General features: G+C 50.2%; 1 protein-coding gene across 1 annotated transcript; it reads left to right on the top strand.

Annotated features, from left to right (window-relative positions):
* Window positions 3,518-14,084, top strand: TRAPPC3 (trafficking protein particle complex 3). The gene is made up of 5 exons (XM_005665219.3): window positions 3,518-3,710; window positions 10,516-10,613; window positions 10,860-10,959; window positions 12,417-12,599; window positions 13,345-14,084. The coding sequence occupies exons 1-5, from the start codon at window positions 3,669-3,671 to the stop codon at window positions 13,462-13,464; spliced, it is 543 nt and encodes a 180-aa protein (XP_005665276.1). The 5' UTR covers window positions 3,518-3,668; the 3' UTR covers window positions 13,465-14,084.

The following is a 25,183-nucleotide window of genomic DNA, read 5'->3' as shown; positions in this document are numbered from 1 at the left end:
AGCTGAACCTGCCCACCCCGACCCAGGCAGTGACTAGACTCAGAATTCAGGAACAGAATCCAACAGGGGAAGGGCCTTCCGGGATGGTTCTCCCTCACCCCCATACACAATCTTGAGACTGTTGCAGGGACAAAGACATATATAGGTGAGAATAGTGAGGTACCCTCATTAGCTAGAGCTCCAGGGCAGCGGAGGGGGGAAGGATGGCTGAAAATGAAAGGATAGGCCAGGGATGGCCTATGTAGGAGGATTTGAATGCCAATTGGCATCATGATCTATACAGTGGAGGTCTTGGGGAGCTGCTGAAGGTTCTTCGGAAGGGGAAGGATTGGCTTTAGAACTGGAAATCCTCCATTGTGTCTAATGGTGGGGGATTGACTTTGAGGAGCTCCCGCAAAGAGACAGTGTAGGGTATTAGCCTACTCAGTGGTTCTTAACTAGAGGCAGTTTTGCTCCCCAGGGACATTTGGCAATATTTAGAGGCATTTGTGGTTGTCGTAACTAGGGGTGTTACTGGTATCTAGTACTTAGTCACCAGGGTTGTTAACATTCTGCAAGGCACGGGACCACCCCCAGAACAAAGACCCATCAGGCCCCAAATGTCAGTGGTGCCAACGTTGAGGAGCCCTTCCTTAGACTGAGGCACCTGTACCTCCTCACAGGATGCTAGCGGTGGGAGTTAGGCAACTTGACATTCTCTGGCCAGCCTCAGAAGGCTTCCTACACGTCCGTCCGATGGATGCATCCGATGGGTCGGCAGCATCGAGTCCTGGGAGGATGACTGAGGGGAGCCAGGAGAGCACCCGTGTCCTGTGAGTGCTGCAGTAAGACCAGACAGTCGGAGTGGACTCCTTGCCATCTGCCTCCTAACTGATCGGGATCCTTGGTGGACCCCAGGCCACAGCAACTGACAGGGCTTAGAGTGGGTGTCTCTGAGGTTGGGGCTGAGTGATCGTGTTCCCCAAACATTACACATCCCAGAGAAGGAGAAGGGGAGCACTTGCAACATCATGGGCTGAGGCCCCAGCAGGATGCCCTGCCCTCTAAGGTAAACGGTGAGGAGCTGTCACCTTCCTGTGCCTCCCCTTCTGCCTGGGGCAGTTCTCCTCCCCTTCCACAGAAACAGGCTTGGAGTCGTCAGTCTGGGCTGGAGCAGCTGGGCTGGGGGGCAGGTCGCTGAATGGGGTTCAGAAATACATCCCTTTCCTGATCCCACCAGGGGGAGAACAGGTGTAAGAGTGTTTATAACCTCCTAGGTTTGGTGGGACAGGGTCCAGGATGAAGCTGGCAGTGAAGGAAACCACTGGGAGGTTTGACAAAGAGGTATCAATTGGGACCAAGGCCCTGGAGGCTGTCTCCACACCCACAAAGTAGGAAGTAGGAGGGGCCTCATGGTGGGGGCAGGGAGAGATTTGCACTCTCAACTCCCCCAGGGTGCTGCAGCAAGAAGGGGGTCTCTAACCCAGACCACTTGGCTGGAGAGCCCTCTCCTCCACGGCCCCTTCCCTGGGGCTGGGGGTGGGGAATGCCCTCAAGGGCGGCCGTAGACACCAGCTGCAGTGTGTGCTCCCTCCGTCCAGTTCTTGCAGAGGGGAAGTAACAGACAGGAATTGGAGGGGGAGGAACTATCCAGGACGAAATAGGTTGAAGCCTTTGGGTTGGCGGGGGCGGAGGGGGGGTGTCCTTGTCTAGAGTCCCTGTTAAAGGATGGGAAGTTACGCCCGCTGCATTTTTTTCCGCCAAGGAGGGTAGGGAGGGGATGCCTGGTCTTCTAAAGAGTTCTGGCTGCAGGGTTGCTAGAGAAGGATTGGCATTTGTGAATGAGAGCCCTTGGTGAAGTTGCTAAGGAGCCAGGAGGATACCCTAGAGATTAGCCTGAGATAGACCCCACCCCCACTCTTAATTCAAGACTGGTGACTCTTCAAGGAGGCGTCCCAAAGGAAAAGTCGCCAAAAGGAGGAATTGCAAGCAGAGAGGGGAAGAATCTCAGAGGTTGCAAGATGGGCAGGGAGAGGCTCCGCCTCCAGTCCCTCCAGAACCGCCCTGCCTGACAGCAGGCTGGGTGGGGTCGGGCCGCAGGCCGTGACTGTGACTCAGGTTTCTGTGGGCAGCCAAGGGCAGCCGGCAGGGAGGAGCCCAGACCGACAGACAGGCCAGCCAACTGCAGCTTTCACCTCAGCTGTCCTCTCTCCTGGGAATGCAGGAGGTTCTTCTCTAGTTTTGCTGGCCTCCAGGGGCTAGCCCACCCCAGCGTCCCCACCCCCACCTCCAGCTGACCATCGTGTTCCTTCCTAGAACCCTTGGCCAAGGCACTGACACAGGAAGGAGAGTCACAGGTCACTACCTCTAGGGAGGCCCCAGAATGTCTGTGCCACGGGGAGAAGAGTGTAATAATGGTTAGTCCTGCACCCTGGGGGAGAGACTGAGGGAATCCTGGGTACTGTCTTTCAGGCTGAGCAGCCGGGCCCCCCAGCCTTCCCCAGCCAGGCTGGCCATGCCTGGGCAGGCTGGTTATCATGGTGAAGGCTAGCAGCAAAATGCAGCTGCCTCAGAGCCAGACCACCAGGCCTAAGTGAGGAGAGGGTGCTCCTTGGACTCCCAGCCCAGTTCTGTCAGAATTGACCAGTCAGGGAGGGATGGCTGGAGGTGAAACCAAAGGGCTATATGGTCTGGGACTGCAGGACTTGCCTTGGTGATGGGTGAGGGTGTGGCCAGCACATTCCCTTGGTATTTCTGGGGCCTGTTTGCTGGGCTGTGTTTTTAGAGAGTGGCTGGAAGAAAGGGAATGCACAGTTACTTTGTGCCAAGTGCTCTGCATACATGTCTCACCAATCTTCACAACAACTGAGAGAGATCCAGCAACTTGCCTAAAATGGCAAAGCTGGGATTAAAATCCAGGACTGGCTGCTACCAACGCTGGTGATCTTTTTTTTTTTTTCCTGGAACCAGACTGTAGTTGTTACAGGGGAGGGAGGGGGAGAAAATGACCTGAACTTTATCAGACTGGATGTTTCATCAGGAGGCCACAGTGGTTAAGATGCAGATGCTTAGCTGCGTTTGGGGTCTGGGGACAGATGGCAATTTGAAGAGAAAGCCGTTGGCACGTAGTAGGTGGTCATTAAATATTGTTGTGAAGAAGCCAGATTTGTGTATGAGCCATAGCCAGTCTTCTGGGACATCCTGGGAGCTTCTAGCTCTGAATTGCAGCAACAGCGGAAGAAGCTAGTTTGAAAGAGGGACTTTCCAAGACCAACCCCAGCGAGAGAGGAATTTGCGGAGCATCTCTGAGTGGGGGTTGGGGGGGCAGGAAGGGGAAGTGTGGACGATACAAGATTACCGCAAACTGCTAACGCCACCTAGTGGCCATACTGCAGCCCATGGGGAGCCAGGCTCCAGGAGTCCGCTGAGCACGGGGCACTCTGGGAGTTATAGTCCAGCTACGCGGTGGCGCCAATGAGGCTGTTGGGTGTTGTAGTCCGACGTTTATTGGGCGGGAATTACCCTCGTCGGCCAGACCACGACTCCCGTGGTGCCCCGCGGCAGGCGCGCAGGCGCGGTGAGGCGGCACCCGTCAATCCCCGACGCTGTGGGGTCGCTAACTGGGTCCAGAGGTTTTAGGAGGGGTCGCCGGGTGGGTCTGTGGCGAGGCGGGGTAGGCGGCCGGCACCATGTCGAGGCAGGCGAATCGTGGCACCGAGAGCAAGAAAATGGTAACCGGAGCGTGTGATCTCGGCGGGCGGGGCGGAATGGGGGCGTTCTGGGGAAGGGGCCCGGCGCAGGGCGCAGGGCCCAACTGGTAAAGCGCCTTCTCCGAGCGCTGGGAGGGAGTGATTCCGGTGGAACGAAGGAGGAGGAGGCTGCTAGATGGGTCGAGAGTGGAGAATCGCTCGGGGCGCGTCGTGGGCCTGAGGCGGGTTGGAGGGCCTCTGGAGTAGCTCAGAGACCCCTCCCCCGAGGCCTGAGTACGGGATCAACAGCGACGACGGTAATAGCAGTAATTCCCACTGTTGCGCTCTTCTGTTAATTAGGCACTGGGCCAAGCACTTTATATCCATTATCTCATTTAATCCGCAAAGTAATTCTCACCGTTTTGGGGCTCAGAGAGGTTACATAACTTGCCCAAATTTACCGCTAGGAAGAGTTGGAATTTGAACCCATGTCTCTCTGACCCCAAAGCTCATGCTTCAGACCATAATATCTCTCACACTATGCCGTGGGCATTGCAAGAGATGCTCACATTCTGGTTTTGCCAGAAAGGAAGAGTAAGGGGTGGGTCAAAGTAGGCAGTCAGTGGTACTCTTCTCTGGCTTCTTTCTTGTCCTGGGAATATAGTTCCATAAAGTTTGGCTGCAGATGGGGGCTGGGCCTGGGAAGTAAGGTAGATGACTTTTTTCTTCAAACTAAGGGGACTTTTTGATGCGTGTTCCTTTTCTTTGGCATTTTCTTAGTTCATCCAGAATTGCCCAGTTCTCTTTGCTTTCCGATTTAACTGAGTTACTGAAGGTTGCATACAGGGCAGATCAGGGGCCCTTTGTTGACACATGTCTAAACTTCCCTCACACCTTTGCATCATATATCAGGAACAGCCACGAAAAATGGGCAGCAGGCAGCCTTGTTACTCTGGTGTAGTACTGTACTTAACTTTTTCTCTCTCAGACCCCTTTTGAGAAGTTGGTGATAGTTATGGACCTTCTCCCCAGAAATAGTAAGTAGACACACATACACATAGACATTTACTTACATTTTGGGAGGCATCTGTGGGCCCCCTGAAGATACTCTATGGACACAGGTTAAGAATTACTGTTTTGGGGAGTTCCCTGGTGGCTCAGTGAGTTAAGAACCCAATATTGTCGCTACTGTGGCTGGCATTTAGTCCCTGGCACAGGAACTTTTGCATGCTGCAGACATGACCAAAAAATAAAAATTTAATATTTAAAACATTTTTAAAAAATAAAAAGGTAATAATAGTATCTTTATAATAAGGTTTGTTTTGAGGGTTAATTGAAGTATCGTGTGTAAAGCTAGCAGTGTGATAGTGCACCTAAGAACACAACCGACAGTAAATATCAGCTAGCAAATATCCTTTTTTTAAAAAAATTTTATTTATTTTTCTTTTTAGGGCCATACCCACGACATGTGGAAGTTGCCAGGCTAGGGGTCCAATTGGAGCTACAGCTGCCAGCCTACACCACAGCCACAGCTACGCCAGATCCAAGCCACCTCTGTGACCTGCGCCACAGATCACGGCAATGCCAGATCCTTAACCTACTGAGCGAGGCCAGGGATCGAACCTGCATCCTCATGGATACTGGTCAGATTCATATCCGCTGAGCCACGATGGGAACTCCAGTATATTTTTTTTTAAAAATTGAAGTATAGTTTATCTACAACACTGTGTTAGTTCCATGTGCACAACACAGTGATTGGATATTACTGTACACCTCAAAATGATCACCACACAAGCACCCTTATTAGTAAAGATATTAACATTTGTGTGTCTGTATGGTGTTCAGTTCTTGAATCCCACAGACACTCTGGCCTGCCCTCCTGTGTGCTGCAGCTCTATTCTCCAGAGTTTAGGCGAGTGACTACTTGAGCAGCTGTACTCAGAGTCTCCATGACAGGAGGCTGAAGAGTGACAAGAGGGATGGATTCAGTCCTGATACTGACCTTCCTTCCCTAGCTGCTGGGGGGGCAGTCACACTGGATTACTTGTGTTGACAAAAATAGTAACTGTGACTCTTGGAGCCGTAGCTCCGAAGATAAGCCCCTTAAGGAGTTTAGAGGTTTATCTTTGCACAGTAACTACAAAGCCCCCTGAAAACCATCAAGTGCCCACCTGAGTGTAGAGTTTGGCTTAACTTAATCTGCTCAAGTTGTGCCTGAAGTACTTGGATTTCATATTGGCTTTGTCAGTATGAAACCACTCCTGTGGTTTCTTGGACTGCCAAGCATCTTTTAGTCTATTATCTCATGAGACCTTCCCAGTCAACCCTGTGATTGGCATGTTAGATTTCACTGTTACTGTTTTTGTTTGAGATGATTATGGTTTAGCCACGCGAAGTGACTTAGCTAAAGTCTCACAGCTAGCAAGTGACAAGTCCAGACTCAGAATCAGGTCTTCTGCCTATAAACCCTTTCTTTATGCCTTAATAATTGTTTTAGAGTTCTTTATAGTGATTCAGAATCTCCCTCTTTGAACTAGTTCAGTGTGCTTTTTGGTACCAGAAAACCGGTTTAAGAACAGAACGAACATCTCCTTCTTGAGTATGTTCTGTGCAATAGGCACTCTACACACATCATCTTACTGGAATCTCACAGTAACCCTGAAGGGCAGGTAATAGTCCCATTGTGCAGATGGGAAAAGCTGATATTCAGGGAGATTAAGCAGTGGCTTAGGAGAACAAAACCTTTTTTTTTTTTTTTTTTTTTCTTTTTGCCTTTTCTAGGGCCACTTCCTACGGCATATGGAGGTTCCCAGGCTAGAGGTCTAATCGGAGCTGTAGCCACCAGCCTACACCAGAGCCACAGCAACTTGGGATCCGAGCCATGTCTGCGACCTACACCACAGCTCATGGCAACGCCAGATCCTTAACCCACTGAGCGGGGCCAGGGATCAAACCCGCAACCTCATGGTTCCTAGTCAGATTCGTTAACCACTGCGCCACAACAGGAACTCCGAGAACAAAACTTTTTCAGGACAATGCTTGATGATAAGACTGGGTCTCAGTTACTTAACCTGACATCTGTAAAAATGGAGATAAATAACGTTTGTTCTGTTAACCTCTCATGGCTCTTATGAAGATCAATGAGTAGCTCTGTAAAGACACTCTGAAAATTTTATAAATGTTAATGATCACTATTATTAAACAGAATTCAAGCAGTCTGAAAGTAGATGTCTTGCAGAAGAGATTCATGTTTCTGTTGGGAGGAAGAATGTGGTGCTTATGTTCTGTGAATACACTGGATTGATTGAATTGGCTGACCCTTAAGGTCCCATGGAACTTTAAGTTATAAGTTCAGACTCTGAAACCTATTGTTACTTCTCTGACTTCCTCTTCTTCTTCTTTTTTTTTTTTTTTTGTCTTTTTAGAGCCTCACCTGTGGCATATGGAGGTTCTCAGGCTAGGGGTCTAATCAGAGCTGTAACTGCCGGCCTACACCACAGACGCAGCCATACCAGATCTGAGCCACGTCTGCGACCTACACCACAGCTCACAGCAATGCTGGATCGTTAATCCACTGAGCGAGGCCAGGGATCGAACCTGCAACCTCATGGTTCCTAGTCCAATTCGTTTCCTCTGTGCCACGATGGGAACCCCTCTGACTTCTTCTTCTAATCGCGCTGGTCTCCTAGCTGTTTCTCACACACACCAGACATAATCCCATTTCAGGGAATCAACTTGCTACCTTGAATTTTTTCACCTAGATGTCTTGATAGCTTGGTCTTACTTCCTTCAGGTCTTCGCGCAAATATCATCTTAAGGAGGCCTTCTCTGACTGCCCTATTAAAATTGGCCCCTGAGAGTTCCTGCTGTGGTGTAGTGGATTAAGGATCTGAGGGTGTCTGTGGCGGCTCATGTTTGATATCCGTCCCTGCACAGTGAATTAAGGATCCAGTGTTGCCGCAGCTGTGGCATAGGTCACAGCAACAGCTTGGATTCGATCCCTGGCCCAGGAACTTCCATATGCTGTGTGTGTGGCTGAAAAAGGAAAAAAAAAAAAAAAATTGACCTCTGCACACACACACACACATAGGTGAATATAAATACCCTTTAATCTCTTTTTATGCTTATTTTCCTCCATAGCACTTATCACTATCTGACAAATGATTTATTTTATTTATTTAGTTTACTATCTGTTTCCCTCCTGTTAGGTAGTCCCTGGTACACAGTAAATGTTGAATGATTTTTTTCCTATACCACAGCTCACTCCTGTTTTTAGGTCTGAAGATCTTTAAGTTGTATATTTATGTCATGCTGTCATGCACTATTCCAAATGGTCTTGGTTCATAACTGAAGATGGAGACAGACTTGCAAATTAAGAGATGGTGTAGAGAGCCTCAGTCAGGGATCCCATTCCAAAACCCCAGGCAGGAGTTTCTGTAGTGGCTCATCGGGTTAAGAACCTGACTAGTATCCATGAGGATGCGGGTTCAATCCCTGGCCTCATTCAATAGGTTAAGGACCCCGCATTGCTGCAAGCTGCAGTATGGATCACAGATGCAGCTCAGATCCTACGTGGCTGTGGCCGGCAGCTGCAGCTCCGATTTGACCCCTAGCCTCCATGTGCTGTGGGTGTGGCCGTAAAAAGAAAAAAATGAACAAAAAACAAAATCCCAGGCATAATGATTCTGTGACCTTGATTTTTCTTATTGGCAAGTTGGAGGTTGCTGCTGCATGTATAAAGTGCTTGGAAACATCAAGATATGCATGTTACTGGACATGGTGGTGGGCTGAGGCTCTTGGAGTCTTCATCCAGCTCAGCTCATTAATAATGGAAGGAAGCTCTCCTGATTTAATGCAGTGGTGCCAGCTTTATAGACTGGTTACTGCTGGATTGTCTCCATCCATTCATGCCTGAGCCATTCCAGTGCCAAACCCTTAACTTAACAACAACAACAACAAATCATTCTCCTCCTTTATAGCGTCTCCTTAATTGCCATATTTGGTAAATGGTCTCTTGGAGATACCCTGATCTGTTTAAGTTGAATTCACAGAGCTTCCTTATTCTAAAACTGGCTCTTTTTAACTCCTTAGTGCAGCTCCCTTTTGTTTGTTTGCTGTTTTTTGGGGGGGATGGTTATCCATATTATTATTACTATTATTACCATTATTTTTGTTTTTAGGACCACACCTGCCGCATATGGAAGTTCCCAGGCTAAGGGGCAAATTGGAGCCATAGCTGTGGGCCTATACTGCAGCCACAGCAACGCCAGATCTGAGCCATGTCTGGGAACTACACCACAGTTCACGGCAATGCCGGATCCTTAACCCACTGAGCGAGGCCAGGGATCGAACCTGCATTCTCATGGATACAAGTCGGATTCGTTTCCACTGATCCAGGATGGAAACTCCTGGTTATTCATATTATAGTTGTGGGGAACAGTGGACAGAATGAACATCAGCTTAGAAACTCCTAGTTTTTTTTCCCCTTGAATTACTGTCTGTCCTTGAGCAAATTACTGAACCATTCTGAGTCTCAGGTTCCTCATCTCTAAAATGAGATTAGTTCCTGCCCTTTCTGCTTTACAGAGTTATTGTGGAATGGAAAATGAGATGATGAAAAATAGTATGCAGCATGTAAGTAAAAGGTGTTCACATTATTATTCTTGCAGTGACCTCATCAGCAGGCAGTGGGGATGAGGTGCTGAGCACTGGGTGAGCACTGGAGCCTGGGCCTTAGCCTTAGTTGTACTTTCTTTCCCAGAAGGTTTGCATATAGAAAGGTACTCTGCTCCAAGTCTGGCAAGCCTCCATTCGGAAAGGACTGGATGGATGGCCGTCTTGATTTTTCAGCCTTATTTCTGTATGATCCAAATATGTTGCTACCATGTTTCCCATTTTGTTTAACTCCGATAATGCCTTTCCCCAGACCTGCTCCTTTCATTCTGTAGGATGTGTTTGCCATTCCTTTCACCTTCCACAGCTCTGTTTTTTTGGTATGTGGGTGACAGGCTTCGTCATCTGAGAGTTTCTGTGATTTTAACCATGGTTGTAATAGAAGCCAGTCCAGGTCAGTATTGTGTTCCAGGTACACAAAAGATTGTATTCACTGTGTATCAGGAGGAACATTATTTTTTGGTCTGCCTGACAGATGGCACATGTTCTGGCAAGAAAGAACTTCTTTATCAGGTAACTACAATTCTCTGTTGCTCAGCATAGGAGATGGAAACAAACAACACTAATTTCTAATAAAATTGTGTCACACACACACACACACACACAAAAGGAACATTATTTTTTCCCATGTTGGTGACTTGGAGGGGTTATCACGAGTGTAACGGACTTCGTCTGGGGCTTCCTTCCTGGAGAAATGCGCTGGCCTGAGTGGGGCCTTGGGAGTGCAGTCTAAGGCTAAGTCTAGGCCAGGACACTCTAGACATTTGTGGGGAAGCCATGGCTGACACCTGGTACCATACAAAGTCTCATTTGTAAACCGCTGCCTCGGGTCAGTCTTTCACAGTAGCTGATAAATGACTGTTTCTCCCACACCAGATTCTGGTGGCCCCAGCTTAGGCTTGCAGCTCTGGTGGGGTCCTGGGTCAGTGGGAGGATGACTGCTCAGTGCATGAGGTGCCTTTTACAGCCTGTTTTGTGGTGGGTCTGGTTGCAGCCCTGTCACGTTAACCTCGGGAGCCAATTCCTTTGGCTCCTCCACAGAGGATGATGGTCTTTTCCACCAGACACAGGTAACCTTCCTTTGAATTCTGACAGTTGTGTTGAGGCCGATCCAGACTCTCACCAGACCTCTCCTCTGTGGTTTGGTCCTGACTGCCTTTTGAATCTCTTTTAGAGCTCTGAGCTCTTCACCCTGACCTATGGGGCTCTGGTCACCCAGCTGTGCAAGGACTATGAAAATGACGAAGATGTGAATAAACAGCTGGACAAAATGTGAGTGAGCTCCTCTGTGGGAGAGACAGAAATGGGACTCCTGAGCGCAGCGAATCTCCTTGGTCCCTTAGAGCACAGAACAGGGTCCTCTGTCTCGTAACCAACACTTTGGGTCCAGTTTCCACTGCTTATTTATTGCGATGTTTTGGGATTGTCCTCATTTTCCCTTTACCACTAACAGTCTTATGTTCAGACCTAAGACATTCAGACCCCATAATACAATCTGTTCTCTCGTTTCTTTCCCAGGGGCTATAACATTGGAGTCCGACTGATTGAAGATTTCTTGGCACGGTCAAATGTCGGGAGGTGCCATGACTTTCGGGAAACTGCAGATGTCATTGCCAAGGTCATTATCCTGGGCCACCTGACCCTGCTGAAGGATTGTCATTGGGAGGCACTGCTTATCACTCCCTCCCTTAGAGAGGCCCTTAGTGTTTCAGAAGAATAGCTAGGCAGCTGTTTGGGCCAAAGAAACCTTCCTGGTGCTTTGGGAATAACACAGATTATGAAAAAGGGAAGAATGGTTGGGGTCATCCCAGTGGATTGAAGCCTCAGTGAAATCAAAGCCAGATTTTTTCAGCTGAACAGATGTAACAGAATAGCATGGGGGTTTAGAATATAGACAAACCTGGCTTTAAAAAAAAAAAAAAAAAAGAAAGAAAGAAAGAAAGGAATGCCTGACATGGTGCAGCAGAAATGAATCTGACTAGGAACCAGGAAGTTGCAGGTTCGATCCCCGGCCTCTCTCGGTGGGTTAAGGATTGAGCATTGCCGTGAGCTGCGGTGTAGGTCGCAGACACAGCTCAGATCTGATGTTGCTGTGGCTCTGGTATAGGCTGGCAGCTGTAGCTCTGATTTGAACCCTAGCCTGGGAACCTCCATGTGCTGTGGTGTGGCCCTAAAAAGCAAATAAATAAAAAATAAATTCTGGTTTCTACTTAATAGACCATAGGTAAGTTATTTTTAACTTTTTTTTTTTCTGTCTTTTTGCCTTTTCTAGGGCTGCTCCCATGGCATATGGAGGTTCCCAGGCTAGAGGTCCAATTGGAGCTGCAGCCCCTGGCCTACACCACAGCCACAGCAACGTGGGATCCGAGCCGAGTCTGTGACCTACACCACAGCTCACGGCAACACCAAATCCCAACCCCCTGAGCAAGGTCAGGGACCAAACCTGTAACCTCATGGTTCCTAGTCAGATTTGCTAACCACTAAGCCCACGACGGGAACTCCTATTTTTAACTTTTTAAATTACCAGTTACCTCATCTTTAAAATGAAGGAAATAAGAGCTACCTCATAGGATTGTTTTAAGGAGTAAATGAAAAAAGTGAACATTGGCATTTAGATAAAATGCGTGCACTTATTGTAGTGTGTAGATAGTAAATTTGACATTAATTATATTAGTGTTATATATTATAAGATTAATAACAAATGATAAAACACCTGTAGCCTCGTGGTATCAGACAGCAGAGAGAGAGGACAGGGAAGTGTGTTGGGAGCGCTCTGTGCTTAGATGCTGCTTCAGGGCAGCCAGTCCTGTCAAAGATCAGTGTTTCCTTCCACTAAGAAGTACAGGTGGTCAGCGAGTTATTGCCTAGATGTGCCATAGCTCGAAGGAGAGGGGTGTGCCCTTGTGCACAGGAGCTTTTCCTTTTGGCCCTGAACACCTAAAACTTCAATGTCCTGCAGAAGCCACATTTCTGCCCCCCCGCAAGCCATTCCCTTCCCCTTGCTGTTCCCATCACCCTCCCTATGGTACAGCCCCTCCTGCCCTTCCCATAGAGCCATCGTGTGTCTCATGACAGGTGGCGTTCAAGATGTATTTGGGCATCACTCCAAGCATCACCAATTGGAGCCCAGCTGGTGACGAATTCTCCCTCATTTTGGAAAATAATCCCTTGGTGGACTTTGTGGAACTTCCTGATAACCACTCATCCCTCATTTATTCCAATCTCTTGTGCGGGGTGTTACGAGGCGCCTTGGAGATGGTGAGTGCAGCTCTTCTGAGACACCTGAAATGTAGTTGGGATTTAATAAACGCGTGAATGAATGAATGAATGAATGAATGTGAGAATGAAAAGAAGGGCTTTTAGCTCACCCTAGTGCTTGACTGCCTGAGATGGTGAACCTGCCTAACATAGGATCCAAGTTGGAAATCTCTACGTGGTGTTGATTCTCCATGCCAGGCTGGAGGTGGTGCTGCCAGGCCCCAAAGCCCGGGGCATCCATTTCCAGATTGGGTTATTTGGTGACAGTTTTGTTTGTAAGTGTTCTTGGCGGAGTCTCTTCTGTTGGATTGGGACCACTGCCTTCTGCACAGGAACTGGCAGTCTTGTCCTCGTAGGAAACCAGCCCCCTTGTTGAGGCTGCTGTGGATGAGTCAGTTATAGCTCCATCTAGAGTGGTTCCCTAGAGACTATGGCTAGGCAGCCGCCCCTTCATTTTCTTTCTTTTCTTTTCTTTTTTTCCTTTTTAGGGCTGCACCCTCAGCATATGGAAGTTCCCAGGCTAGTGGTCGAATCAGCTGTAGCCACTGACCTACACCACAGTCACAGCAACGCCAGGTCCAAGCCTCATCTGCGACCTACACCACAGCTCATGGCAATGCCAGATCCTTAATCTACTGAGCAAGGCTGGGGATAGAACCTGCGTCCTCATGTATACTAGTCAGATTTGTTAACCCCTGAGCCATGAAGGGAACTCCCCGTCCCTTCATTTTCACACTGTCCCCAGGTCCAGATGGCTGTGGAGGCCAAATTTGTCCAGGACACCCTGAAAGGAGATGGTGTGACAGAAATCCGGATGAGATTCATCAGGCGGATTGAGGACAACCTCCCAGCTGGAGAGGAATGACCAGGACTTCAGGACTTCAGGGGAGCCAGCAGGAGCACTTGGAGTCAGAAAGCCTCAGTGCTCCCTCTGCCCTCTAGGATTCAGTGACTCTTTAACACGGATGTGATATATTCTTCTAACCTTGTCTCCATTCTTCATGCTAGTAAAGAGCAGACTGTGGTATAGTCCATTCACCCTACAAGTGTGCACATTCAGGAGGGAAATTCTTTGCTCCCTTTCCCTTCAGAGGGGCTGGATGTAGTCATCTTTGGTTGGACTAGAAAGAGCTCAAACCATTTTACATTCCTGTTTGAATTTTCCGAAGCAGAACCCACTTTGACCCCATTAAGAGGCAAGCCTAGCACATGTATCCCCGGGTCTTCAGAAAGCCATTGGTAAATGGCCTAGGGAGTCCAGGGTCACTGGGATGGGTGGGTAGGAATTGCTGGCTGTCATGTGAGACATTCTAGTGCTCGCAGGGAGAGGGGAGCCAGGCCTGCCAGAAACACTGACTTCCGGGAAGCCACCCAGGTCTCATTCCTCCCCGCTGTTTGGAGGTGACATCTCCTCTTTTTACAGAGGGTCTATCCTTTTTTCTTACAAGTTCTTCAATAAAGACTTATTGTTGAGTGAAATCCCAATCATGTCCTGTGTGCTTTCTGCTCAGCCCTGAGAATTTCGTCACGGTGGGGTGAGGAGAGCTGCTAAATTCTTGGGCCCGGTCTTGATTTTACCTGGTCTAGGAATGGCTTCTTCTGTAGATCAGAGAGGCTGGGAAACCTGGGAGCAAAGGAGGCCCCTTCAGTCATTTGGGGTCTACTGTATAGCAAAATTTAGAAGCAGACTGTTACCCCAGATATACCTAAAATGGACTCCCTTGGGGCTTGGCTACCAATTTGGCAGATTTGGCTAGAAAGACCATGTAAACTCTGGTGTTAGGGTGCCATTTATTGAGTGCTTGCCATGTGTCATTATTGTAGCAAACACTTTGTATGCATTATCTAGTTCACAATAATTCCTTTTTTTAGAAAATTTTTTTTTCTTGGTTTTTAGGGCTGAACCTATGGCATATAGAGGTTCCCAGGCTTGGGGTTGAATCGGAGCTGTAGCTGCTGGCCTATACCACAGCCAAAGCAACTCGGGATCGGAGCTGTGTCTGTGACCTACACCACAGCTCATGGCAACACTGGATCCTTGACCCACTAAGCAAGGCCAGGGATTGAACCCACATCCTCATGGATACTAGACCGGTTTGTAACCCACTGAGCCACAATGGGAACTCCAATAATTCCATTTTTGAAGGGAGGTGGGTGCCACACATCCAAAGTCACAGCTAGTGAGTGGAGAAGCCCATGTTCTTAACTGCGATTCGGTTGGCGCTGTGGGGGCGGCGGGGAGCAGGCCTGCAGCTCCCTCTCTCACTCTCAGTTTCGCAGAACTTAGGATAGTTTTTTTGTTTTTTGTTTTTTGTTTTTTTTTTGCCACAGCCTGAGCCACAGCAGTGACAACCCTAGTCCTTAACCACTAGGCAGCCAGGGAACTCCCTAGGATATCTTTTAAAGGGAAGGATCAGAAGTTGTCAAGTCATATTTGATAGCTCTGTTCTTGGGGACAGTCTAGGGCCTTGTGGTCCAGATACTCAGGTTGTGGGGCAGCAGGGTGGGGGATAGCCCCCAGGCCTCCCCCAAGGTTAGTAGATGGGCCTGAGATGAGGGGCGCATTGTGCTTGAAGTGTATCTGGGTAATAAAGGTTAGGATCAGGGTTCAGAGACACCAGGAAGAGGTCATTTGCACAAGACCTCCCTCCTCTAGCTGGGTTAAACGGCCGCGGAAAAGTCACTTTCGGGTCGTGCCTCCAAGTATGTGGCAGCTCATGCTCACTCTAGGAGCCCACCCTTCTCTGAGCTTCTACCCTCTACAAGTTAGGGACCCAGCACAAGCATCTCATTTTGGTCAACTCCATCCATAGCACTCAGCCTAGGGCTGGGTCTAGTCACACCAGAGTATGAGTGAAGGAGAGACTAAGAGAACGAAGGCTGAGGCCCAGATGTGGAAAGCGTTGTGTGGTGTCTGGACCCTGCCAAGGAAAGTGAGCTGCACCACCCTTTCCTTCTCCGGGGGGGGGCGGGGGGGGGGCCTCGCCCTTCTCTCCTCCCAGGGCCACAACCCCCTTTCCAGCAGCTGTTTGTATGGTGCGAGGTCTTGGGTGTTGCCTTTCCCAGAATTTAACTTGGGAAAGAACATTACAGGGTCGGCAAGCTGTGGAAATAAAGCCCCTTTAGTGAGTTCTCCCACAGTTGTGTGATGTGCACCCAGGGGCTAAGGGAAGGAAAGGGCTGAGGACGCTGAGCTATTTGGAACATCACTCATCCACTCTTCCAGATGAGCAGAACATGCAAGTCCCAGCCACCCAGCAGCCGGTCCCCCCCGCCTCCCAAAATTAATTAACTCTAGATGCCACTTCCCTTGGATTTACTATGACAGGCTGGGAGGGGACCCCCTTTGCCCCAGCTAGGCCATTCTCCATTCTCTTTTTTTTTTTTTTTTTTTTGTCATCTTTTTAGGGCTGTACCTATGGTCTATGGAACTTCACAGGCTAGGGGGTTGAATCGGAGCTGTAGCCGCCAACCTCTGCCACAGCCACTGCAACTCAGGATCCAAACTGTGTCTGCGACCTACACCGCAGCTCAGGGCAACACCAGATCCTTAACCCACTGAGCAAGGTCAGGGATCAAACCTGTGTGCTCACACTTATTCATTGGCATCGTTACTGCTGAGCCACAATGGGAACTCCCCTCATTCTTTATTTTATTTTATTCATTTATTTATTTTTATTTATTTATTTATTTATTTATTTATTTATTTATTTATTTATTTATTGTCTTTTTAGGGCCACACCAGTGGCATATGGAAGCTCCCAGGCTGGGAACAAATCAGAGATGCAGCTTCTGGCCCACACTACAGCCATAGCAACGTGGGATCTGAGCCCTGTCTGGGAACTACACTGCAGCTTGCAGCAATGCCAGATTCTTAACCCACTGAGTGAGGCCAGGGGTCGAACCCACATCCTCATGGATACTGGTTGGGTTCTTCTCCTACTGAGCCACCATGGGAACTCCCGGCCATTCCCCATGTACTGGCACACCCTCCCAGCAAAATGGCACAGGTTTTCCTGGCTAAAGGGAGGGGCTGGCTAAAGAGCCTGAGAGGCTGGAGGAGTCCATGCTGGTGGCCTTTGAGCCTGGCACTGGCTGGGCTGAGCGCTAAGGAAAGGCCTTGCTCTGCAGCCTTTGGCCACCAGGGGTCTCAAGATCACCACTGTACTGCCTCAGTCACTACTAGATCCCTGGTTTTCAGAATTTGCCAGAAGATGCACCTGATGGAGCAAATCCCAGAGACTGGTCAGAGCCTGAAAGTGCCCCCTTCCTCTAGTCACAATGGGATTGAAAACAAAGCTTGCATGGCTACCTGGCTAAGGGCCTGCCTACCAAACCCAGGACACTGGAAGAAGCACATGGCTAAGGAGTCTCTGGCTTCCATACACACCCCAAACTCATGCTGGCCTCCTGAGTCAGACGAGCTAGCTCTGAGCCCCCTCTAACCAGCCCCCCTTACTTCCTGAGTCAATACCAGAGCACCAACCCTGTCCCCCTGATGTAAGAGAGTCCTGTTCCTGCCCCAGACTCCCACCAGTGACATTTCCATATTCAGGTTATACCTTCCTCTGGTGGACTGGCTGCTCCTCCCTTTGTACTGGGCATCCAGGTCTGAGAAAGAGGTGGCAACAGAGGCCCAGAAGCAGAAATTGCATTAGGTAAAATTAAAATAGTCTCCTAACAAGTAGTTCATTGTGGATGGTGGCGGGGATGGGGGGGTTTAGTGCAGAAAAAGCATCCTCCCCCTTCTCCTGGAGCTTAAGTGCTACCATGTGCTGTTCCCTGGAAGCCAAAGGACCGGTGGGAGGGGAGTAGGGGGTGGCGGCAGGCGAGGAGCCCTCGCTGTTACCAATCCCCAGCCTTTGATGTAGGGCCAGGCCTGACCCCAGGACAGCTGCTGGCCACGGCCAGGGGAGCTGTGGGATGCAGCGCATTCTTGGGGGCCATTTACACTTCTGGCAGGAGGAGAGGAAAGTTTTACTGTGGGGAAGGGGGTGGAGAGGGAGCACCGAAGCAGAGGTTGAGGGGGTGGGTGTTGTAAGGAATAATGGAGGGAGCCAAGAGCAGGGCAGCACCCTCCTGCCTCAGCCTGGCTCTTTGAACCTGCTTGGCTAGAGGCTTCCTCCAGGAACCCTTCTCTGATGGACCCAGGGCTGGTGAGGAGCAGCAGCCTCATCCCCGGCCACACGGGTCTAGTCCAGGAAGATGCTGAGAGAAGCAGTTGTTTTTCCCTCCTGGCTCTGGGGGCCTGGACTGGCAGCCATGAGGGCATCTAGGACTGAGCCAGGCTAGAGGAGGGCCAGGAAGATGGTATGGTGAGCATGACAGCATGTGCGAGTGAGTGCAGACAAATGCTATTCATAGCAGCAGCTACATTTATTTCTTTTCAGAGTGACTGTGTGCCAGCGCTAGTCCAAGCACTTCACAGGTATTCCTTGTTTAGCATTCATGTCAACCTTATTGCTATTCCTTTTTTTTTTTTTTTTGGCCACATCTGCCTGTGGTATGCAGAAGTTCCCTAGGCCAGGGCTGGAACCCATGCTACAGCAGCCATCCAAGCCACTGCACTGATAATGCTGTTTCCTTAACCCCCTGCATGACAAGGGAACTCCTTACTATTCCTATTTTGCAGATAAGAAAACAGATACACAGCTAGTACACGGTAGATCTAGGACTTGAACCAAGATAGTCCAGTATTGGACACTTGTGTTGCATATGTATGTTTTTTGTTTGTTTGTTTGTTTTTGTCTTTTTGCTATTTCTTTGGGCCGCTCCTGCGGCATATGGAGGTTCCCAGGCTAGGGGTCCAATCGGAGCTGTAGCTGCCAGCCTATGCCAGAGCCACAGCAACGCGGGATCCGAGCCGCGTCTGCAACCTACACCACAGCTCACGGCAACGCCGGATCGTTAACCCACTGAGCAAGGGCAGGGACCGAACCCGCAACCTCATGGTTCCTAGTCGGATTCGTTAACCACTGCGCCACAATGGGAACTCCCGCATATGTATGTTTTTGTGTTTCAGTGTGTGATGGTTTCTTTGTGTTCCTTCTTTTTTTTTTTTCTTTTTAGGGCCACTCCTGGGGCATATGGAAGTTCCCAGGCTAAGGCTCAAATTGGAGCTGCAGCTGCCAGCCTGCACCATAGCCACAGCAACGCCAGATCCAAGCTGCAGCCTGTAGCAATGCCCGATCCTTAACCTACTGAGCGAGGCCAGGGATACAACCTACATCCTCATGGATGGATACTAGTCAGGATCTTAACCTGCTGAGCCACAATTGGAACTCCTTCTTGTGTTCCTTGGGGAGCGTGTCTATATGTGAATTCTTTCATTTAACAGAAGTGTAGCCCTGAGCTGGGGCTGGGGACATGGAGATGCTGGGAGCCTCTACCCATGAGGAAGCAGCTGAAGCCCTGTGTGGTAGTGGGGAGGTTGAAAATTAGAGCCAGGGGGAGTTCCCATCGTGGCTCAGTGGTTAATGAATCTGACTAGGAACCATGAGGTTGTGGGTTCGATCCCTGGCCTCGCTCAGTAGGTTAAGGATCCGGTGTTGCCGTGAGCTGTGGTGTAGGTGGCAGACGCATCTTGATCCCGCGTTGCTGTGGCTGTGGTGTAGGCTGGCAGCTACAGCTCCGATTCAACCCCTAGCTTGGGAACCTCCATATGCCGCAGGAGCGGCCCAGGAAATGGCAAAAAGACAAAAAAAAAAAAAAAAAAAAAAAAAAAAAAAAGAAAAAAGAAAAAGAAAAGAAAAAGAAAATGAGAGCCAGGGGCAAGTCCCGGCTCTGCCACCTATTGGTTATGTGACACTGGACAAAGAATTTGAACTCTGAGCCTCAGTTTTTTTCATCTGGAAAATGGGGATAATAATGCCTACCTTGGTCACTGTGTTGAATATAAAACAAAACGAAATATGTATATTTTCTGGCATAGGCTGTGTGTTCCCTAATTGGCAGTTACCATGAACATGACAGGGGAATTATCTTGCATAATTGCTGTGTGTGGATATGTGAGTGTCTGAGTGTGTGCAGATGGTAATTTTGCAAAATCAGGGTCCGGCCTCTCTTGTTCATTGTTGTATCCCCAAGCATCTAGCACTACTTTCAGCACAAAGCAGGTGCTCATTAAGTTTTCATTCACTGTTGACTGAGTGTAAGAATAGAGTGAGGAGGGCCCATGGAGAGAGGGGTGAGTTGGCAGTGGGGACTTTCACTGGTAGCAGCTACCTAATTTATGGGGCTCAGTGCAAAATGAAAATGTAAAGCTCCTGGTTCAAAAAGTATTGTGAATTTCCCCCCCTTCCTTCCTTCCTTCCTTCCCTCCCTCCCTCCTTTCCTTCTTTCTTTCTTTCTTTCTTTCTTTCTTTCTCTTTTTGCTTTTAGCGGCCACACCCATGGCATATGGAAGTTCCCAGGGTAGGGATTGAAACAGAGCTACAGCTGCTGGTCTACACCACAGGCACAGCAACATACGATCTGAGTAGCATCTGCAAACCACACCACAGCTCATGGCAATGCCGGATCCCTGACCCACTGAGTGAGGCCACGGATTGAACCCGCATCCTCATGGATATTAGATGATTTGTTTCTGCTGCGCCACAATGGGAACTCCCTATTTGAATTTCAAGATGACCCAGGAGAGCACTAAACCAAGCCCTTCGGAGCTGCATGCCCACGAAGCCAGCCCCCAACTCCCCTGGCCTTTGTGTAACACTAGCCCCCAGCCCTCCCGGAGCCCAGCTGTTCAGGGGTGAGTAGTAGGAGACTCCACCCACGGCCTGCCTGCTTCCCTGGCTGCAGGAGGGAAAGCGAGGAAGAGGGAGGATTGCGCAGTGTGGGCAGGCCAGGAGGAAGCAGAGGGAGGCACTCCTCAACCTCCAGGCCTCTCTCCCAGGCAGCCCCTCCCGCCCAGCACCAGGTCAGGCCGGAGCCATCTGTCTAGGAGCTCACCCCCACCACAAACCACCAACTAGGCCACTGGGTGGTCTGGGCACATGTGGTCACATTTAGATGTTGATTGAAGCAAAATTGTTATAAGATTAGAATATTTAAGGTAACTTTAATTTCCATGGCATTACTGGGATTTTTGAAGATGGGGCTGAGCGATCCCCTGGGGTGGAAGTGAGAAGAATGGTGGGGCTGCAGGAGGGGACTTCATTTCCCTAGCTCTGTAAGAAAGACCTCTGGCAACTGAAAAGAAGGAAAGAAGGCTAGACAGAGAAAAGGACTTCCCAGGAATCTTAGAACCAACCATCCAGTTCCCTAGCAGATATGGAAAGTTGGGGGTGGGGCCAGGGGTGTGCTGAATTACAAGGCCCTGATGGAGTAGGGATTTACCAACACCACACCCCCTCCCCAGATTACTTGCACACCCCAGGCCACACATGGGTGCAAACAGTCCTCCCTCCCCTCAGCCTGCCAGACGGATAGAAGGGGTGGTGAGAGGAAGGTTCCACCCAGACCCTCCCCAGGCTCCAAACTGGGACAGCGGGTACCCAGAGGGTTTTTTTGGCCACCCCATGGCACATGGAGTTCCCGGGCCAGAAATCAGAACTCAGCTTCTGTTGCTACCCAAGCCTACAACTTTGGCAAGGCCGGATCCTCAACCCACTGTGCAGGGCTGGGGATCAAACCCACGTCCCCAGCACTCCCAGGATGCCACTGATCCCATCGCACCACAGCAGGAACTCTCAGAGAGTTTTTTTTCCTTTGTGTGTGTGTGTGTGTGTGTGTGTGTGTGTGTATGTGTTTTGGGGCTGCCCCCACGCATATGAAACTTCCCAGTCTAAGGGTTGAATTGAAGCTGCAGCTGCCGGCCTACGCCACAGCCACAGCAACTCATAATCCAAGCCGTGTCTGCAACCTATGCCGCAGCTTATGGCAATGCCGGATCCTTAATCCACTGAGTGAGGCTGGGGATCGAGCCCGCGTCCTCATGGATACTAGCTGGGTTCGTTATTGCTGAGCCACGAAAGGAACTCTTGAGTTTTTTTAATTGACAGATCAAGATAGAAATTTACAAGGAATGGGAGAACCATGGTAACAGTAATAACACTTGCTAACATTTATTGGGTGCCAGGCTTGCGTTTAGCCCTTTATATTCACTGTCTCTTCTAAGAGGCCCTATAGCACCGTGGGAATGGGGAAGACTGGGGAACTAACCCAGTTTGGAGTCAATTCCCAGCTCACCCACTTCCTGCCTATGTGGCCATGCGTGAGTCAGTTAACCATCTGTACCTCAGTTTTCCCGTCTACAAACTGGGGACAATACTCATAAATCTCAAAGGGTTTGTATGAGGTGAGTTAATCCATATGAAGTGCTCAGAAGAGTGCCTGGCATGGAGTAAGAGCCCTGGGAGGGTTAGCTCTTGTCTTTAGGGACTATCATTATCCTCCACTTAAAGAGGAGGAATTTGAGGTTTAGAGAAATGAGGTCACTTGCCCACAGTTATAGAGAGGCTGAAATGGGATCCAAACCCATGTCTGCTTGACTCCTCAGCCCATGCTCTGAACCATCAGGCGAGTGCCAGCATCGGCTCTGCCAGGGGCTGTGCTAAGCAGGTTACATGCCTCGTCTGGTTCAGTTTAACCACCCACCCCATTTCATACCCCTGCTCAGGCCCAGAATACTTCTCCAATCCTCTCTGGCCAGCCTCTGATTCCTGTGGCTGAGGAAAATGAAACCCAGAGAGGGATAGCAACTTGTCCAAGGCCACACAGCTGGTGGCCACAGGCAGAGCCGACCCATTGATATCTAGTCACCACCAGAGACAGACCAAGGATGGACGCCCCTGGCAGGTGGGATGGGGAACATGGCTGGGAGTCTGGCCTGGCCTAGTCCAGAGGTGAGCCTTCGTGGGAAAGTCTGTGACCTCTGGGGCCAGGATACTCATTTCCTCTCTCGAAGTTTGCTTGGCAAAGAGCTGGTAGAACAGGAGGTGGCTGTGTCAGGGTCATGGCAAGATTATTGCAGCCTCTGTTGGGGGATGGGTAGCTGAGGCCCACCTCGGGGGTCCATGAACACCAGGGGCCAGAGGACAACAGGACAGGGCTCAGACTTGACCTCCTAGGGCTGGTTAAAAGGAGAAGGAGCTGGAGCCCTCCCCCCTGCAGGGGTGGGGACTAAGAGACGGCTGGGGACCTATGTGCCCTACAGAACCAAGAGAAGGGCCACAGGACAGTTTTGTTTTTTGTTTTTTGTTTTTGGCCACCCCGAAGCATATGAAGTTCCAGGGCCACGAATCAGATCTGAGCTGCTGTTTCGACCTATGCTGCAGCTGTGGCAGTGCTGGTTCCTTTAACCCACTGTGCTGGGCCAGGGATGGAACCTGCGACCTGGTGCTGCAGAGACACAGCCAATCCTGTTGCACCACAGCAGGAACTCCTAAAGCCTTTTTTTTTTTTTTTTTTTTTTTTTTTTAATTTTGCCATGACTGCAGCATGCAGAAGTTCTGGGGCCAGGGATCGAATTTGAGCCACAGCAGTGACAATACCGGATCCTTAACCCGCTGCTCCACCAGGAGAACCCAGCCTCAGGAAAGTTTAAGGGGTGAGTCAGGAGAATCAGGGGTGAGATTGTGTGGCGGACTGCGTGTGTACTGTTCCGACTGTGTATGGAGCCCCGGGGCCCCCTTCCCCAGCACAGTGCACGGCCTCACTTGCCTGCTTGATTTTGCTTCACCAGGGCCCCTTCATTGAGCTCCCTTCTGCCTGCCCAAGAACAACCCACACTCTGAGCTAAGAGCCGGACATGGATTAATGGATTTAATCTTCATAACAAGCCTATGAGAGCCTTTCAGATGAGGAAACTGAGATACCACAGGTTTGATGGTAAGATGCCACTGGTGAGGGGTGGTGCCTGCACTCGAACCCAGGCAGCTGAACTCCAGAGTCCTGCATGCTCACCCATCTGATCCCCATCAAGGGCCTGATTCTCACACCAGCTCTGGGGGAGGGCTGAAGCTCTCCACCCCAGCCAGTATCCTCTTAGGTGCCCTGGCAACCATGCCCCCTTCCCTGCCTTGGGCAGTGCCCCAGCCTGGCTTCCGTGCAGTCCCTCTCAGCCAGCTCAGGCCAGGAGGCCAGACCCAAAGACCCTTTGCAGTCTCCCAGACTCTGGAGGTGAGTGAGGGTGAGAGGCCCCATAGAGGAGTGGCGGAGCTGGTGTGTACCTTGGCCGGGGGACAGCAAAGTGGGAGGCCCTGGGAGGGCAGGCGGTGGAAGGGGGAGGGGGCCATGGAGGTGGGCCCAGACCCAGAGACAGACAGTCTCAGGCCCTCCTTGCTCCTTTTCTGGACCTGTGGAGGGTGTGGCTCTTTCCCACTTAGAACAGACAGACAGACAGGCAAACACACACCCTCACCCCAAACCCCCTCTAAACTCTCCCACTGCACTCCACTTCCTCCCCTGCAGCTGCTTCTTTGGCCTCTGCAGCCTGGCTCCTGCCCCTGCCCCTGTCCCTGGCCTCCACCCCAACCACCCATCCCTAATTGCTAGCCCCAAAGGGCTGTGACATCTGACCCGGGGACCTCCCTGGCCTTCTAGAAACACTCTGCCTTTGCTTTCTTTTTTTTTTTCCTGTCTTTTTAGGGCTGCACCTGAGGCATATGGTAGTCTTCAAGCTAAGGGTTGAACAGGAGCCACGTCTGCGACGTACACCACAGCTCACAACAATGCTGGCTCCTTAACCCACTGGGCAAGGTCAGGGATCAAACCCACATCCTTATGGATACCAGTTGGGTTCATTACCACTGAGCCAGGACGGGAACTCCTGCCTTTGCTTTCTGACTCCCTGCACTTCTGGTTTCCTCCCTGCCACCACCACCACCTCCTAGTCCCATCTCCTAGGTCTCCTTTGCCGACCTCTCTTCCTCTACATGTTCTTTGAATGTTGATGGTCCCCATGTCCTGGCCTGGACACTACTTCCCTGGGCGTTGGTCCCATGGCATCAGTCACCATCTGTATACCATGGGCCCCCTAATCTCTAGCTCAGAACTCTCACGTCCCTGCAGGATCCATGGAAGTCCCACAAGGGTGTCAACTCAATGTCTCCAACCATCCTCCTTCTGGACCACCACCTGCTCACTGCCCAATCAACAAACCCCGGCCCTGTTCTCACACTTTCATCTTTCTAGCCCCTTCACCCCCACATCCACATCTTACCTATTCAACCCCTTTTACTCCTCTCACTTTTGACCATTCCCTCCACACCCGACACACATCTGTGTTCCTCCTCATTGGACCAGCCAGGATTCTTCCAGCGGCCTCCTCATTAGCACCCCTGCTTCTTTTTTTTTTTTTTTTTTGTCTTTTTTCTATTTCTTTGGGCCGCTCCCGCGGCATATGGAGGTTCCCAGGCTAGGGGTCGAATCGGAGCTGTAGCCACTGGCCTACGCCAGAGCCACAGCAACGCGGGATCCGAGCCACGTCTGCAGCCTACACCACAGCTCACGGCAACGCCGGATCGTTAACCTACTGAGCAAGGGCAGGGACCAAACCCTCAACCTCATGGTTCCTAGTCGGATTCGTTAACCTCTGCGCCACGACGGGAACTCCAGCACGCCTGCTTCTATCTTCCTCCACACAG

Source organism: Sus scrofa, chromosome 6 (assembly GCF_000003025.6).
Source record: "Sus scrofa isolate TJ Tabasco breed Duroc chromosome 6, Sscrofa11.1, whole genome shotgun sequence".
Lineage (NCBI taxonomy): Eukaryota > Metazoa > Chordata > Mammalia > Artiodactyla > Suidae > Sus > Sus scrofa.
Note: the sequence above shows the minus strand (reverse complement) of the source record. Positions and strands in the feature narration are given on the sequence as shown.